The 14,544-nt window shown below is 42.5% G+C and overlaps 1 protein-coding gene and 1 long non-coding RNA gene across 3 annotated transcripts in view; one reads left to right on the top strand and one right to left on the bottom strand.

Annotated features, from left to right (window-relative positions):
* LOC120732878 (inactive phospholipase C-like protein 2) overlaps positions 1-13,167 on the top strand; it is a 43,456-nt gene extending 30,289 nt beyond the window's left edge. The window contains exons 4-6 of the mRNA XM_040030756.1: positions 1,915-1,990; positions 7,400-7,509; positions 9,031-13,167. Of these exons, the coding sequence (XP_039886690.1) occupies positions 1,915-1,990; positions 7,400-7,509; positions 9,031-9,234 (390 nt within the window). The 3' untranslated portion in view covers positions 9,235-13,167. The remainder of the gene's footprint in view (positions 1-1,914; positions 1,991-7,399; positions 7,510-9,030) is intronic.
* The window catches only part of LOC120732879, a 51,244-nt gene continuing 49,692 nt past the window's right edge, over positions 12,993-14,544 (bottom strand). For both annotated transcript variants that reach the window (XR_005695697.1, XR_005695698.1), the window contains 2 exons: positions 13,291-13,419; positions 12,993-13,152 (listed from right to left, as the gene is read on the bottom strand). This is a non-coding gene — a long non-coding RNA (uncharacterized LOC120732879). The remainder of the gene's footprint in view (positions 13,153-13,290; positions 13,420-14,544) is intronic.

The following is a 14,544-nucleotide window of genomic DNA, read 5'->3' as shown; positions in this document are numbered from 1 at the left end:
ATTCAGATATGTGATCACATGATGCAATTCACACCACGGTGCAATGTGACAAGGTAGGCTATCATGCAGGCGATTAACCAAATTGCAAATAACTGAAACGACATGCGAGTGCAAAGATCTAGTTGTTTGTGGTGTCGTCGTGTCACCTGTGTTTGTATAGGTCAGCTGCGTGCCACGCCTTTTACGTTCTGATGGTAAAATCGCTTCTGTGCATCCTCGAGTATTACTCCTCTCTCCTCTGTCCTTGAGAAGTATGTTAGAAATGAAGGCATCCTTCAATGTGGTGTCCAGTGATGGATTTTGGAGTCACAGGCAGGAGGACAGAGAAGATTGCGAGGCACCAAATAGAGAAATGAGAAAAGCCTAATGTGCTTCTGGAAGGAAGATATATGGTAGTAAAATGTACCATAGTTTTGATTTTGTTTAAAGAGACAGCTTTAATAAATACAAACCAGACCTGTCGCACTTTTTCAAATTCTCCCTAAGTATCTTTTGTAACTCGGCGACAAAGTTCAGTTGCGGATAGAAATTTTGATGTCTGCTAAGTAACGTATGGTCGGCGTATGCTGAACATGACACGCGAAGCAGACACAAACAGAATACGTAATATTGCATTGCAGGATGATGATGAGATGAAGATAATATACACGAAAATCCAAAGAACTGTTAATCATCAGTGTATGTTGATAATATTCGTGCAAAGTTTTGTTCAGATTAAGCACCAGTTAAGGACGAGGTGGGACTGCGTCATTACAGTAAGACTGTCAGAGCAGTGAAGTACAGCCTCTGTTGGATTAAGTACTATACATTTTCCCCTCTATCGCTCTCTATACGGGCCTCCCTGATTTCCCTCTTCTCTGGGATCTGGCTGGCAGGCTCCAAAGATTGATGTTGGGGCCACAGTGATGCTTGTTTTTGGCTTTGTCTCTCCGATCTCTGCAATAAAACACCGTTCATCATTCCTTAATTTCCATCTTGGCAGCTGAGCCGGGCCGCCTGGCTTCGCGGCACAACCTCTATATGCTTAAGTCACACCGGGAGTGAACAAGTCAATTACGACCATGCCGCACCAGTAACCTACAGGCACTTAATTGAAATCAAAAGCGCAGTAACATTAGGGTATAAATAGCATCCCCATCAGATGAAAAAAATGAAGCTATTACTAAAATAATTGTGGCAAAAGATCCAGATGGTCTGCCAGGCACCCTGTTTACTCCATGCTTATTTACCCCCGTCTCTGACAGCCTACATATGCACCATTAACCTCCTGAAACAACATGCTGCTGCCGTCTTCCTTGTGTTAAAAAAATGTTTTCGTTATTTCTTTATTTATTTTTTTGTTTACTGTTAGGAAGAAGCAGCGCTGGCATTTAATATGTAAATGGTTTGCCACAAGAGTTTCAACAGTCTGCAGGTCAGCAGAGTTTGTGCACTCAATTAGAGGTGCGCATAAGACCAGAGGAGCTAAACTTAGCATCTGTCGCAGCTGCAGCTTCACAGAGAACACAGTAATGGTGTTGCTGCTTGAGAATGACTGACATGTTTTTAATTGAAATGACCTTAATTATCAGCACTTCCTTTGAAAAAAAATACTTTCCAACCAAAGTCAGATTTGCACATATATATTTTTCTCATTTAAAACAGGACACTGGTGGTGTTTCGGGGAAGAAAAGTAACTTTTAATAAACAACCTAATTGCTTGTGTCTCCTACCCTCTAATTTTGGCTTTCAAAAATGCAATTTAGCAGCCTGGCCCACTCACATCCCCTGTAATAACAACTTGTTTTCTAAGCACTCCCTGGATAGAAACTGCCTGCTAGCAGACAGACTGCTTCCTGCTTTGTTGTGGGATGCTAGTTTTGGTGATGTGGAAACTAAAGGCAAATGTGAGCAAATATGTTTGTGTGCTTTCAGGTAATCCAGACCAGCAAGACGCTGCTAGAGAGCTCAGAGGGGGTGTACGAGAGAATCCTACAAACCCAAAAAGCAGGTAAGATACAGTCACACAGGAGAGGAGGAAAACCCTTAAAAGGCAGAATTTCCTGACACCACTAATCAGCATCTGAGTATTTGCCTGTGGCCGCATGTCTCCTCTGAAGCCACAGAGGTGAGATGGGATCAGTCGATATGAATTAATTAGAATTTTCTTATTTGCATAAGTGGAATTACCATTTGATTCATGTTCATTAATGTGATCCAGTCACTGTTTCTCTTTGAAAAGCTGCCATTCAAATAGAGGCGTTTAATTCACACCTGTAAGAGCCTCTGTCCTGTATTCTAATTACATGGTTGGAGACTGAGTGACGAGTGAAATTGGGGAAGACTGTGTGAAGTTAATAGATGGCAATCTATCCACACACACGCCATTCAGTACCAGTTAGAGCTCCATGCCTTTATGGAGCCTTGGCCTGCCAGCCGATTGTAACATTTCGACTTTGTGTCAATAAGGGAAAAGCAAATCCATTCAAGTTTGGTCATCCTCATAGGTCACTGGATTTAAGATGCAGCACACAGATGGGCTCTGGAGGCACCGTTTCTTCTTGAGTCTGTGTTAATGATTGAAGAGGACTGCCTTTTATTTTAGGGCCGTTCTTGTTTCATGAAGCAGCTACAGCAGTGAACCAAAAATATGGGCAAAACCTCTTAATTTTGAATCTAATGTGATTCATATTGTAGCACTTTCTCGCAATGAATCCTGTCTAAGTAGTCTAGAGGGCTAATTTAACATTGAGTAAGCCTGCTGGAAACGCTTAGTGAGAATGGAAGGGCGCAGAGATGGACCATCATTACCACAGCTCAGCTTTATTGGCTTTCAGATGGGTGACTTATAAAATATTCATTGTCTATTGTCTTGCTGCATCAGAGAGGATGACGACTGTGCCTTTTTAAGCAATGTGAATCAAAGGCATTTTGGTGTTTTTCGTTTCAACCACCTTCCAGACCTTAACAATTACCAGCCAGTGGCTTTGGGCTAAAGATGTACTTGAACTTACTGACATCAGAAAGATCCCCCAAAGCCTTTGAATTTTTATTTAGAGCATTTTCTGTTTGGCTCCAATTTGGACTGTAGCATGCACAATTCAGAACAGCTTCTGTCCTAAATGCATGACCTGTTTGTGTCCCTCAGCCATAATAACACCCTGTGATCTGTACGGCCTTCATTGTACACATCAAAAGGCGTCCTTTTTTTCTCTTTTTTGGCTTTTCTTTGTCTGCAGTTTGCAAATTTAGACTATGACGTTACTGTTACCGGCTTACCACAGTGAGATTACATGTGCCAGCTGTTGTGTTGCTTATCTTCCATGTAAAGTAGTTAAAGATAAAAGCCTGAAAAAGATGCCTGCCAGGCATTATTAGATCATTTTTACCTCACAAAATTGCATTTCATTATCAGTTCTGTTGTGTTCCGGGGCAGATGCTTGATCTTGATTTGTTACTGATTTAGAGGAGATTTAAAAAGTGGCTATCATATAATTGAATATGCTAGTATGCCTGCGCAGGTTACCAAACTGAGTTTTGAATTAACCACATTTTAGTGGTAAAGAACAGCGCATCACTCTTGTTGAGCTCTCACCTCTTTAGTGCAGCCTGGCTCATAGCAGATAACTAGCTATTATGATCCAGTTAAATTGTAAAGTGTTGTAGGCAGACACAGACTGAGTGTGGCATGTGAACAGTTCACTAGTCGATTAAATGTTATACGCTACAGTCAGTTAAACTCTTTAATTAAAGCTGGCACGCCTCCACCTCCAGAATACCTTTAAATAAAAAATGGACCCTCAGTTGTTTGAGGGTGGAAAACTGTCTACAGTGGTCGACTGTAAACATGTTTTGGAGATGTTGGAGACTTTTTACGTGGGACTGTACAGATCAAAGATGCTTTTGTTTCCTTGCATTTTACAAATTTAGAGCCTGACAAGAATTGACTGCTTTTCAAAGCCAGCCTCAAGTGGCCACTAGGGGAACTGAAGGTATTGGCGCTTTTTTGGCTGCAGAAGTTGCTCCTCGGTCCGACCTGACAAATGCAGCAGATGCGAGCGTTTCCTGGTTCAGCTGCGTTGAACTGCATGGCCTGTGTGGAATACATTTCGACCAATAGAAACGCAGAACGACATGAAACGGCATATATTACACGTGAAAACCATGAGCTGCCTCAAAAATGTAGGCAGGGTGCAGCGGCCAGCCTCCTGTGTGGAAGGGTGTATTAGGACACTTTAAATGAAACCATAGTCAAACAAACGAGTAAGACGGGAGTACAAATTTAAGAAGACAAACATTTTTTTTTTTTTTTTTATTTCAAAAGCTTCCAGAGAAGCATGATGGGGACTTAAATCTCAAAGCATATTTATATATGATTATCCAAAATCAACTGGAGAAAATTAAACAACCAACAATTGCAAACTAGGACACAACAGATGGCAAACTGATGAACTTGAACATTGATTTATTTTCCATCCCAAACTGACATAATTCTATCCCAGCGGTGCATGCAGCATGGTTTTGTGCGTCTGTTGAGTAGAAACTGGGTCAGTATAAACCCAATTCCCCCTTTACAGAAAGCAGAATGTTTCAGCAGGAGCAGCTATTAAAGCTGTGAATAATCCATCACATCAGCTCAGACGAAGGAGAAGAGAGAGAAAAAAAAAATGGACGTAGGTGGTGTCGGCAGCTCAAACAGGGATGTCACCTCCCTCACCCGATACTCACTTAGGTTCCAATTAACATTTGGGGGAGCTGGATGGCCAAAGCTGCTGCAGACTAACATGATCAGCACAGAAGATGTTCTTTTAAATGCCAAGTGCAAAATTACAGTATTCAGTGCAAAGTGGAGCCACTGTGACATTTGGCAGAATACAAAGCAAAGAGCCAAAGTTTATTTTACAAGATAACATGACAGATTCTCAAAAATCAAACTGTCTAAAACAATCTTGTCCCTTTAAGCTTTCTTTCATCCGTTTGTAGAGCAGTGGATATTTTAAGGATATAATAACCATTACTTTGATTCTTTTCATTTTCTGGCTAATTATCTGCTTGTCAGCTTTTCTACTTTAAGATGTAGATTTCTGAACATTTCTACACAGAGTCAACATTTTATCATCACTCCAGTTATACATACAGACACACGACTGTATACAAGTACAGTTGTGTGAGTTCTTAGCCAAAAGGCTTAATTTCAGCAATATTAAACAATAAACAGAAAAAAGTGCAATTGACCAAGAAGCTGTTGTATTGTTGCAGCATCTCTGGGGACTGGCCCATTGTGGTAAAGAATGAGTTGAGATTTAATGATCAATATACGCTTTATCCTCACCCGTGGCCACGAGCTGGGAGTAGTGTACTCTGAAAGGGGTCTGGGCACAGACACAGGCCGAAGAGCTCAGTGAGGGGGGGCTCAGAGCAGAGCCACTGCTCCTCCACACTGAAAGATGTAGTTCACGCCTCCCGGACACCACCTATGCAATGCGTTTCTGGCACGTCCTACCTAGAGCACTCCAGGACATCCTGGAGGCTCTGTGTCTCTTGGCAGGCTTGGGAACGTCTCAGTGTCCTGTGAAAGTGCTGTTGGATATAGTGGGAAGAGGGAGGTCAGGTGTCTCTGCTTAGACTGCTGCCCCTGTGACCCAGACCTGGATAATTGCTTAATCTGGATTTGTACTCCATGTCTGATAAAATTAGGTTTTAGTGGCATGTGTGGTATAAGAAGATATGATCCTGTCTTGCTGAAAGAATTATGAATTTAACCTATTGAAAAATTCAGGTCATGCTGCGATCCTTCACATTACGCCTCAGCCTTCTCGAAGCGGGCTTTACTGTACGGTTGCCGTCTTGCAGCATTACCTCAGAGATTAGAGTCTCAAATGCTTTGCTAAGAACGAGCTTTCCCCTTTCTTGCCTGCCAGACTCCATAAAACGTTGCTAGGCAACCTTCAGTGTAAGTTAAGTGTGTGTGCGACGTGCACCTTCTTCAGCACCGTCATGGTTCACGTGCACAGCAGCAGCAGCTCTGTAGTTACAGTAGTGACCTGGAATTAAACAGATGTCATTTCACATTCGATTATAGCAAAAAAAATGGTGGGGAAAATACAAAAAAAAACAACTTGGGAGCGGTGACGTGACATCTGCTACAAATATGATAAATGTGTCACAACTGACTGAGTCCCGTCAGCTTCCTGAGGTTGTATTCATGCCAGAAGTCTGGTGACAGACGCAAATCCTCAGCTGAGTGGCTCCCAAACAGCCCAGCACCACACACCTATAATGGAGATTTCACACAAATGGGGTTGGGGGGGGTTGTTGTCTCTCGCTCTCTCTCTCTCTCTCTCGTGCACACCATGTTTCCATGGCAACAGCACTGACAGGAACTACGACTGGCTCAAGCTGTTATCAGAGATTCAAGCGGAAATGTATGTGGAGTTTCCAGTGCAGAGATGTTACGCAGTCATGGAGTCTCTGCTCTGTCTGCCTTTGGTTTATGGTTCTCAGGCTGAAGTTTCCTGTTGCTGCCCTGCAAAGCAAAGTCAACTTTAAACATGTCCTTAGTCAGACTCAGTCATGCAGAGGAAGGAGGGGGAAAAATAGGAGAGGAGGGAAGAGGTGGGAAAGCTCCTCAGGAGACAAATCCCTCCTCTGTTGGAGGCCGTGATGCTAATCCACAGTGAAAGAGCGTCGTGTCCGTCTCCCACTCTCTCTGTTTCTGGGTCTCTTTTATCCCGCCTCACTGTTTCACTCCCCTCAGTTTCTTTCCTTCTCCTCATCTGTACTCCTGTCCCTTAGCATCCCTGTATTAGGAGGGTTTACCCAGGATTTGCACACTAGTCACTGCATGATATAGATTTCCCATTGATGATGCTGAAGAGAGGCATAAAACAGTCCCCCGCTGACAGGGACATCCCAGTGAAAATCTATGTATAAACACTGTGTGGATTCTAATAAAACAAAGCAGTCCCAAGAAAAGTCGGATACATTTTCCTTCCGCGGTCAATGAAAAACTGAAAAACAGACCACATTTTCCATCACATCTGCTTTCCACAAGACTGTTAATATTTTCATGGCAGGCACTTGAGTTTATGCTACAGGACAATCTCACCTGCTTTCCAGACCTGGTATGTATGTAACTGTGGCCACTGCGATCCATTATCACCTCGTATGTGTGCAGTGAGGAGACAGTAATGCTCTCCCACCTCCGGAGAGTCTCTGTACTTCCACAGACTGAAGTTTTCTGCTGCTGGAGAAATGTGAATGTCGACAGTACATGCCAGGTTCTTTGCTTGCATGCGTTTCCTCACAGTGACAACAAGCCTCACATATCCCAGACTCCACTCTCGCAGCAGCTGTTCTTCTTTCCTAAACCAACACCGCACTGACTCGACACTCATTCTCGTCTGTTTCTCTCTCGCAGCTATGGAATTTCACGAGAACCTCCACGACCTGGCTGTGAAGGAAGGCTTGAAAGGCAGAAAGCTGCACAAGGCTGTGGAGAGCTTCACGTGGAACATCACCATTCTGAAGGTGAGATTTTCAGTCGCATCACTTATAAGTCAAGCCAGTTTTATTAATGGAGGCCAATGCCGCCACATTGCTTAGAGGAGCTTTGCATAATAACCTTTATTTATCATACAATGGGCCCTGCTCGCTTCATCCTCTCACTTCGCTTTAAGCCACATTTCTTCTGATCCTTTTTGACATCATGACATCAGTTGGGAAAAAAAAAAAAAGTGCCTGTAAGCAAGTGTTTAGAGGAGTCTTGAGATTTTCAGGACACAGGGATTGCTTGTATACGCTCAGCTTACTTAACCTTTATCCTGCTACAATGGCATGTAGACTGTATACAAACGAAACAAAGGAAAGGAATAAATAGAGACACTACAGTGAGCTGCATGATTTATGGCTAAAAGCACCGAGTGTGTTTCCTGCCACAGCACCAGAGCTGATCACTGTTAATCAATAAGGTGTTACAGTGCAGATCAAGTTTTGATCATAGTCAGCCTGACAAGTTGAACTAAAGTGCACGTTGATGATTGCAGCATCAGCTACTCTGACATTTAAAGGAAGTGACGACAGAGAAACGCCCCTCGTCTCGGCTGCTGGGAGGAAATCCGATTGTTGGTCAGGAAAATGATCTAGTCGGCCGTAAATGCTGCTTTAACAGTGACGTGTTCCACAATGATAAAGGCTCTCACGTATAAAAGAAACCTCATGTAACTTGTGTTTTAACCAACTTAAAATGAACTATTTAAGCCTGCTGTGGACTTTCAGTGTTAGAACTGCACAGATGTTCGGGTAATGTTGAAGCAGTGAATACATGTTTAAGAAAAATAAAGTTACAAGTAGAACTAGGTGTGAAAAACATTTCAAATTTCATTAAAAACTCAGCCGTATGTTGTGCTTATAAAACCAACTGCAGTGAAATTAAAGTATACAGGAGACGTGTTCAGCTCTGCGACCTGTTCAGGGTCTGACTCTCGCCCAATGACAGCTGGGATAAGCTCCACCCCCTCTGTGACCTTGAATTAGACGAGCGTTTAAAAAGATGGACGGATGGATGATTCGTTACGTTTGTCACTACACAGCAGAGACACGAGGACACTTTGTGGGACGTTAGTGAAACTGGAATGTTTATGGACTGTGAGTCAGTGACCTTCACAAAGCATTTGTAATAAACTTTTCGGAGCCAATAACATCTTAAATCTGACACAACTCTACAACACATTAATCTAAACACAGAGGTAAGAGCGATCAGCTCTGCAGCTTCCTCCCTGAGCCTGGTTCAACTAGAGGTCTTTAACCCCACTGTTCCCAAGTGCTGTTCATAGAGAATAGAAAATATATGCTAATAATATACCATCAAATATTTGGGGTGCTCTTTGATATTGTATGGTTTTCTTTATTTTACAGTGTAACACCCCTTGAGATGTTTGTGTAGTGAATTAGCGTTGCACAAATGAAACTGAAAGAAGTTTTACAAGCTACAGTTTTTCCTGACACCCAATTTGCTGCTGTCTGACTCTGTGATCTGCGTTTACTTCTCAGGGCCAGGCGGATCTACTGAAGCATGCCCGAAGCGAAGTCCAGGAGAACCTCAAGCAGATCCACTATGCCGCGCTCACCTGTAAGCTGACTAAAGGTAGCGCGGTGAGCGGTTCCTTCGGCTCCGAGTCCAAGAGCAGATGCAGCCTTGAGGCCATCCCGGAGAAGGCCGTCGCGGAGGAGGAGCTGACGGACGAGGACAACTAGACCCGCAGACCTGACGCCCACGTTCAGACCTCCACTCTGTTCCTGCCTCCTGAGCTCAAAACCCAAAGCTTTGCTCCTTCACCAGTCTGTGTCTTTACCCAGACATCACTGCTCCGTGCACGCTAGTGTTTCTTCACATTCCATCACAAACATTCCTGCATCCCAAGCGCAGCTTTAACCTTTAACTTCTGCCATCAGTAAAACGCTGCTTTTCCAGGCACGAGCTCAGTTCACCAAACGGCTTCACTGCAAGTTAATTCAAGTCTAGATAACTGGCAAATTACTAATGGAGCATTTGCTGCACATGTGCCACCAAACCTTCCCAGTCATCAAGCTCAGATCTCCACATCCTCCACACCACTGCACAAGTTTGCTGCCATTCCTCTAACCCCAACTCTTCTCCTGACTGAACCAGGAGAGATGAGTGAACTACCAGCCACCAGACTGTTTAAGACATTCAGCTACTGTTTGGAGACAGTGCACTTCTACTCAGCAGAACAGGTGTTAAGAAAAGATATGAAGGAAAAAAAGCCGCGGATTGTTGTAAGAGATTTCCTAAAGCACAATTTTCTGGATTTACTGTATGAATGTAACGGGACAGGAGGAACAACAAGCCGACGGGAGAAGTCAATAAATGGTAGACGAACACATGTGAATGGGAGTGAAGAGCTGTTTACAATACTGAACTTGTCCATGTTTTTGTCTGCCAAAACAGTATACTGTGTGTATATATGGAGTTTTCTGTTACCTTTTTTTCTGCAGAGTGCATCATTTTATTATTGTACACTTGGAAATACAAGATTTATTTTATAAAAGATATATGAATATGTCTGTGGAAATACAAAGTTTTATTTGTCTGTGGACATCTGGTAACGAGGTTTATCACGAGGAGAAGTGACCCTGAGTTTTCCCGGTGGAGCGCGCCAACACGTCGAGACAGAAGGACGAATAAGAGAATGTATTCATACAGTTTCTTTGGTGCAAACAACAACAAAGTCTCAAAATTCAGAACCAGCAACTGCACGGAAGAAACCGGTGACTGGACGTTAATGCACTCAACAGCTCGCGGTTTTAATCACATTAGCGTTTCATTGGGGAATATCTGGGGCTTTTTATTTTTGGAGCATGCTCCTCCCACACGAGAGTGCTGAAACCTGTAATAAATATTAAAAAGATTAGATTTCTTCCAAGGAAAAAAAAAAAAAGCCAAACCAATTCCACAGATATTCAAAATAAACCAAATGAGAAATCTGTTCTGGCTGTGGAAAAAAAGAAAACTGTTTTCTTGTAATTACTTGGTTTTGCTGAGCAGAATCATTGAATAGATCCTACAGGGACTCATCTCAAGGCTTCAAACACTGCCGCTCTCTAAGACACAGCTGAAGACACGCGCACAAGTTGACCTTTGGCCTCAGTGTCTTGGTGCAAAGGTCACAGTGATATTAAATGGACACAGTAGTACTCTTCAAAATTACAAATTTGTAATTTTGAAAAAGGTTTTGAAAACAACACCAAATAAAAATAATTAACAAAAGAACTGAATTAAATAGAACAAATTATTGACCCCCCAAAAAAAGTGCTGGATGAGCCTTCATCTTATTGCATCTACCATTTTTAAACAGACTGAAACAACCACAAGTCAAAACCAGTGTTCAACAAACAGTGATAATCATCAACCATTACACAGTCCATAACAGCCGTCTCCATGACAATCACTGTGTTAAGTAATGAAATCTATACGGACAAAGGTGACCTAATTAAACCCCAACATGCTTGAAATCACTAACCATGTGTTGGGAGCTTGTGAGACAGGACCTCACATTGTAGACTGGGTGCAGCCCCGTGACTTTGTCGCTGGTTAGTAAAATCCTGTTATGAAGCCGAGCGCTTTCCCCATTTGTTTAAGACAACCCAAAGCTAGCGATTGATCCCATCGTCATTAGAAGCGTTTACGTTATTAAGAAAGCGAAGAAGTCTGGGGTATTTTACCAGAGATTCCCCTACCATCAGAGGTTTTTTTGTACCCAGAGTCATCGCTCCCCTGCTGGCCATGAAAGAACACAAGTTTAAAGCACATTAGCTTCGCCGCATCCATCTTTTATACTTTCCATGTTTGAGATGCTGAGATAAACTCAAGTGCACTTGGTGCCTGGGAGGTCTGGGTAGGAGAGAGTTATGTTTGGCCAAGGTGCAGGGAAGCCATTGTGAGTACACGTCAAGTCACAAGTTGTAGTTGCGTTCATTCAATACTAAATACTGACTGGCTATATTTAGAAAGCCCTGCACACTGAAAATGTAACCTGTGCATTTATTTGTAACACCATGTCCTCCACAAACCTTTAGTTGAAAGTAAAACCTGTCTTGTTATTGCAGTACTCCGGTGCACCATGGCAGAGGTGCCACAGGACTCCTTGTGTGTCTGAGACGTTAGCAGCTTTGATAAGAATGGCAGTATTTGACACCACGGGTATGAGAACATGCTGCACTCACTTTGTATGGGAAGAAACAAAAGGCTATGGATTCAGTTTACGCCACAAAGATGTTTCCCTGAAATGCTTCATTTTGCAGTTACCACAGCTCCACTTATCCACTTTTAAGTTCTCACCTGACGAAAAACTGTATCATACAGCTCAAGCAGATTCTGTCTGTGATTAACAGCACTTTGACAACCCTTTGTAAGAATATAAACTCAGGGCTGAAGAGATGGTAGAGAAGGACACAACGACTTCAAAGTAATAAAAGCTTCATAACCATTCCTGGTGACAGAGCAGCAATCGATCCACAGTTACCCTTTGCTTAAACTGTGCCTCGCTACTGCTAACTAAAAGCAAGTGCAAGCAGGGACTGAGAAAAGGGTGTTGTCTTTGAACATGACTTTACTGTGACGTTGCTCCATTGACACGCCGGCTTGCCTTTCATTTGTCCCTCCAATATTATCTCTATTTATAATCTCACAATAGTAAAGTAGATATTTTTAATTACCGGACAAAGGCGGCCTGAAATAATAAGTATATATAAAATAATTAACCCTAGAAAATGATGTAAAATGCACTTGACATTTCAGAGCCGGTTATGCTCGTCTTTTATGTATACACATTAAAAATAGTGGATGTTCATATTTAACATGGCCAGTTTCAAATATGGAGATCAGCCTTTGTGTGAGTGACCTCTGTGGGCCTCCTGTTATCCAACTGTGAGAGCAGATATCCCAAACGTGGTCACCTGAGGCGCACAGAAGCCTCACCCACCTTTTTAAATGATTTGTTCATGAGGGGCAGCCAATGAAGAGAATCTGGTTGAGGTCAGACAGATGATGAACTGAGGGACAGTGCTGAGGATTATTCTGAAAGCTACTCTACACGAGTCCAACAATAATGTGTTGGACCACAGAAGGTCTCGTTTTGAAAATTTTCAAAATCAAGTATCTGATTTGTTGCCTTATGGGGAGAACTTAATGATCTGAGGAGAGTACAAATTAAGTCAGTGCGACTTTGACGCTGGTGTTGCGATTTAGGAAGAGATAAAGCTGAAACCTTAAAAAGTTTAACTGTGTGACTCTGCTCACCAGCTGCCCGTCTTTTACACTCAACAAACATGACTTGGGTTGTGGCACGACTTTTCTTTTAAAAACAGGGTGGTAGCCCTTTTCAAACAAGCTGAACATCAATATCTTTGTCCACAGAATAAAAATGGATTTAACTGCTAGCTGTCAGTGTAGCCAAACACATCCATAAATGTCTGCATCCTTTTTCAAATTCTTCCTTGTTGCTCATGATAATGTGCGTTTTTTTTTTTCTTTTAAATGCTGTCCACACCTCCTGCAGATCATGAACCCACAACAAGACGTCAGTGCTGTGCCAGTTGGCGTATTTACAGTTGTTGTTGAGAGCATTTCAGCTGTATTTCAAGTCTCTTTACCTGTCAAATAAAAAAGAAAAAAAAAATGAACTCAATAAACATTGTTGGATAGATCATGTGTTTGTGTTTGACTTTACTCGATACTTTTTAACCTGGGGGCAGAGATGGCTTCCTCGTTCTTAGGCAGTGTTTACTTACTTCCCGTCATCTGCTCTCTCGCTGCACAGTGATCAGCTCGCCCGCCTCCCTGCAGCAACCGTCCTCCACTCTTCTTCAGGCTGCACCGTGTCAGACTGACCTTCCCACTCCAGTCAGCCCTGCTTCTGCCTATTTTTGCCAATGTAGGTTGCTCTGTTAGGTAATTTACATCCCAGCGTCATACTGAATCCCCATTTGCTCCTTCTCAAAGAATAAGAAAATCCCTCTTGCATTAAAGGAATATTCCACCTATTTTTCATCCCCTCCCTGCAGCTTTGACTCACGCAGGCCTCGCTAATGGTTTCTAATCCAGGAACCAAATCCAAGTCTCCTGCTGCTCTTATTCCAAGTCACATTACAGCCTTGGAATGTTAAATGCTAAATGCTAAATGTTCCCAAGGTTAGTTTCGCTTTTAATATTCACATCAATCACGTTCACAGTGCGTGAGTCCACAAAGATGTGACTATTTTCAAGGGCAGAGATGCCTCGTTCCAACTCCCCCAGCTGTTTTTTTTTTTTTGCACATGCATCAGTATCGATTAGCTCCCTGTGTGTTGAGCTGAGCAGAGCCAGCCTGGGGAAATAAAGCTTAGGCTTGCTTTGGATGGGTCTGTCGCCAGCATGCACGCTCACAAGTGCTCGTGCACAGGTAGCAAGCAAAGGCAGACCCTATTTTATGGGTAAGACAGCTGTGCAGTTGCTACCAAACAAACTTTATTTATATAGTGAGTCACGAGTGTATTATGTTTGGAGTCCCTAACTGAGAAAACTGCAAAAACTGAGTAAAGAGCAAGTAACCAATACTCGATTTCACACATGGTCACTAAAAAAAGATTTAATTTATTAATCAGCTGTTTTGTTTTTTTTCCTTTTTTATTGGGGGTCAACCTCAATGATCTACCACACGTGGAGGCAGTGACAATCAGCTAAATGGGTGTAAAGAGCACTGAAACTGACCCGAATGGCCCTCTAATGCTTTCTGTAAAGAGCTTTTTAACGAGCGTTAGCATGTCACCCGAATGTTTATACAGCAAAATGTCTTTTATTAGCCATCAGAGAGTTCAAAACGAGGGTATCGGCACTTTCTGAGCCATGCTCTGCTGTCAGTGGGACTCATTAAATATTGTTCTATAGTGTCAAGGCTGCAGGTTTTACAATCTTACTAGTAATTTCTATCTTTGTGCTAGATAACAAATCACAATTGAAACCCTAAAAAAAAAAAAAAAAAATGACATATCCAAGTACTCCTTTCT

This window comes from Simochromis diagramma, unplaced genomic scaffold (genome assembly GCF_900408965.1).
Source record: "Simochromis diagramma unplaced genomic scaffold, fSimDia1.1 OVJJ01000361.1, whole genome shotgun sequence".
Lineage (NCBI taxonomy): Eukaryota > Metazoa > Chordata > Actinopteri > Cichliformes > Cichlidae > Simochromis > Simochromis diagramma.
This window is presented reverse-complemented; position numbering and strand designations above follow the sequence as displayed.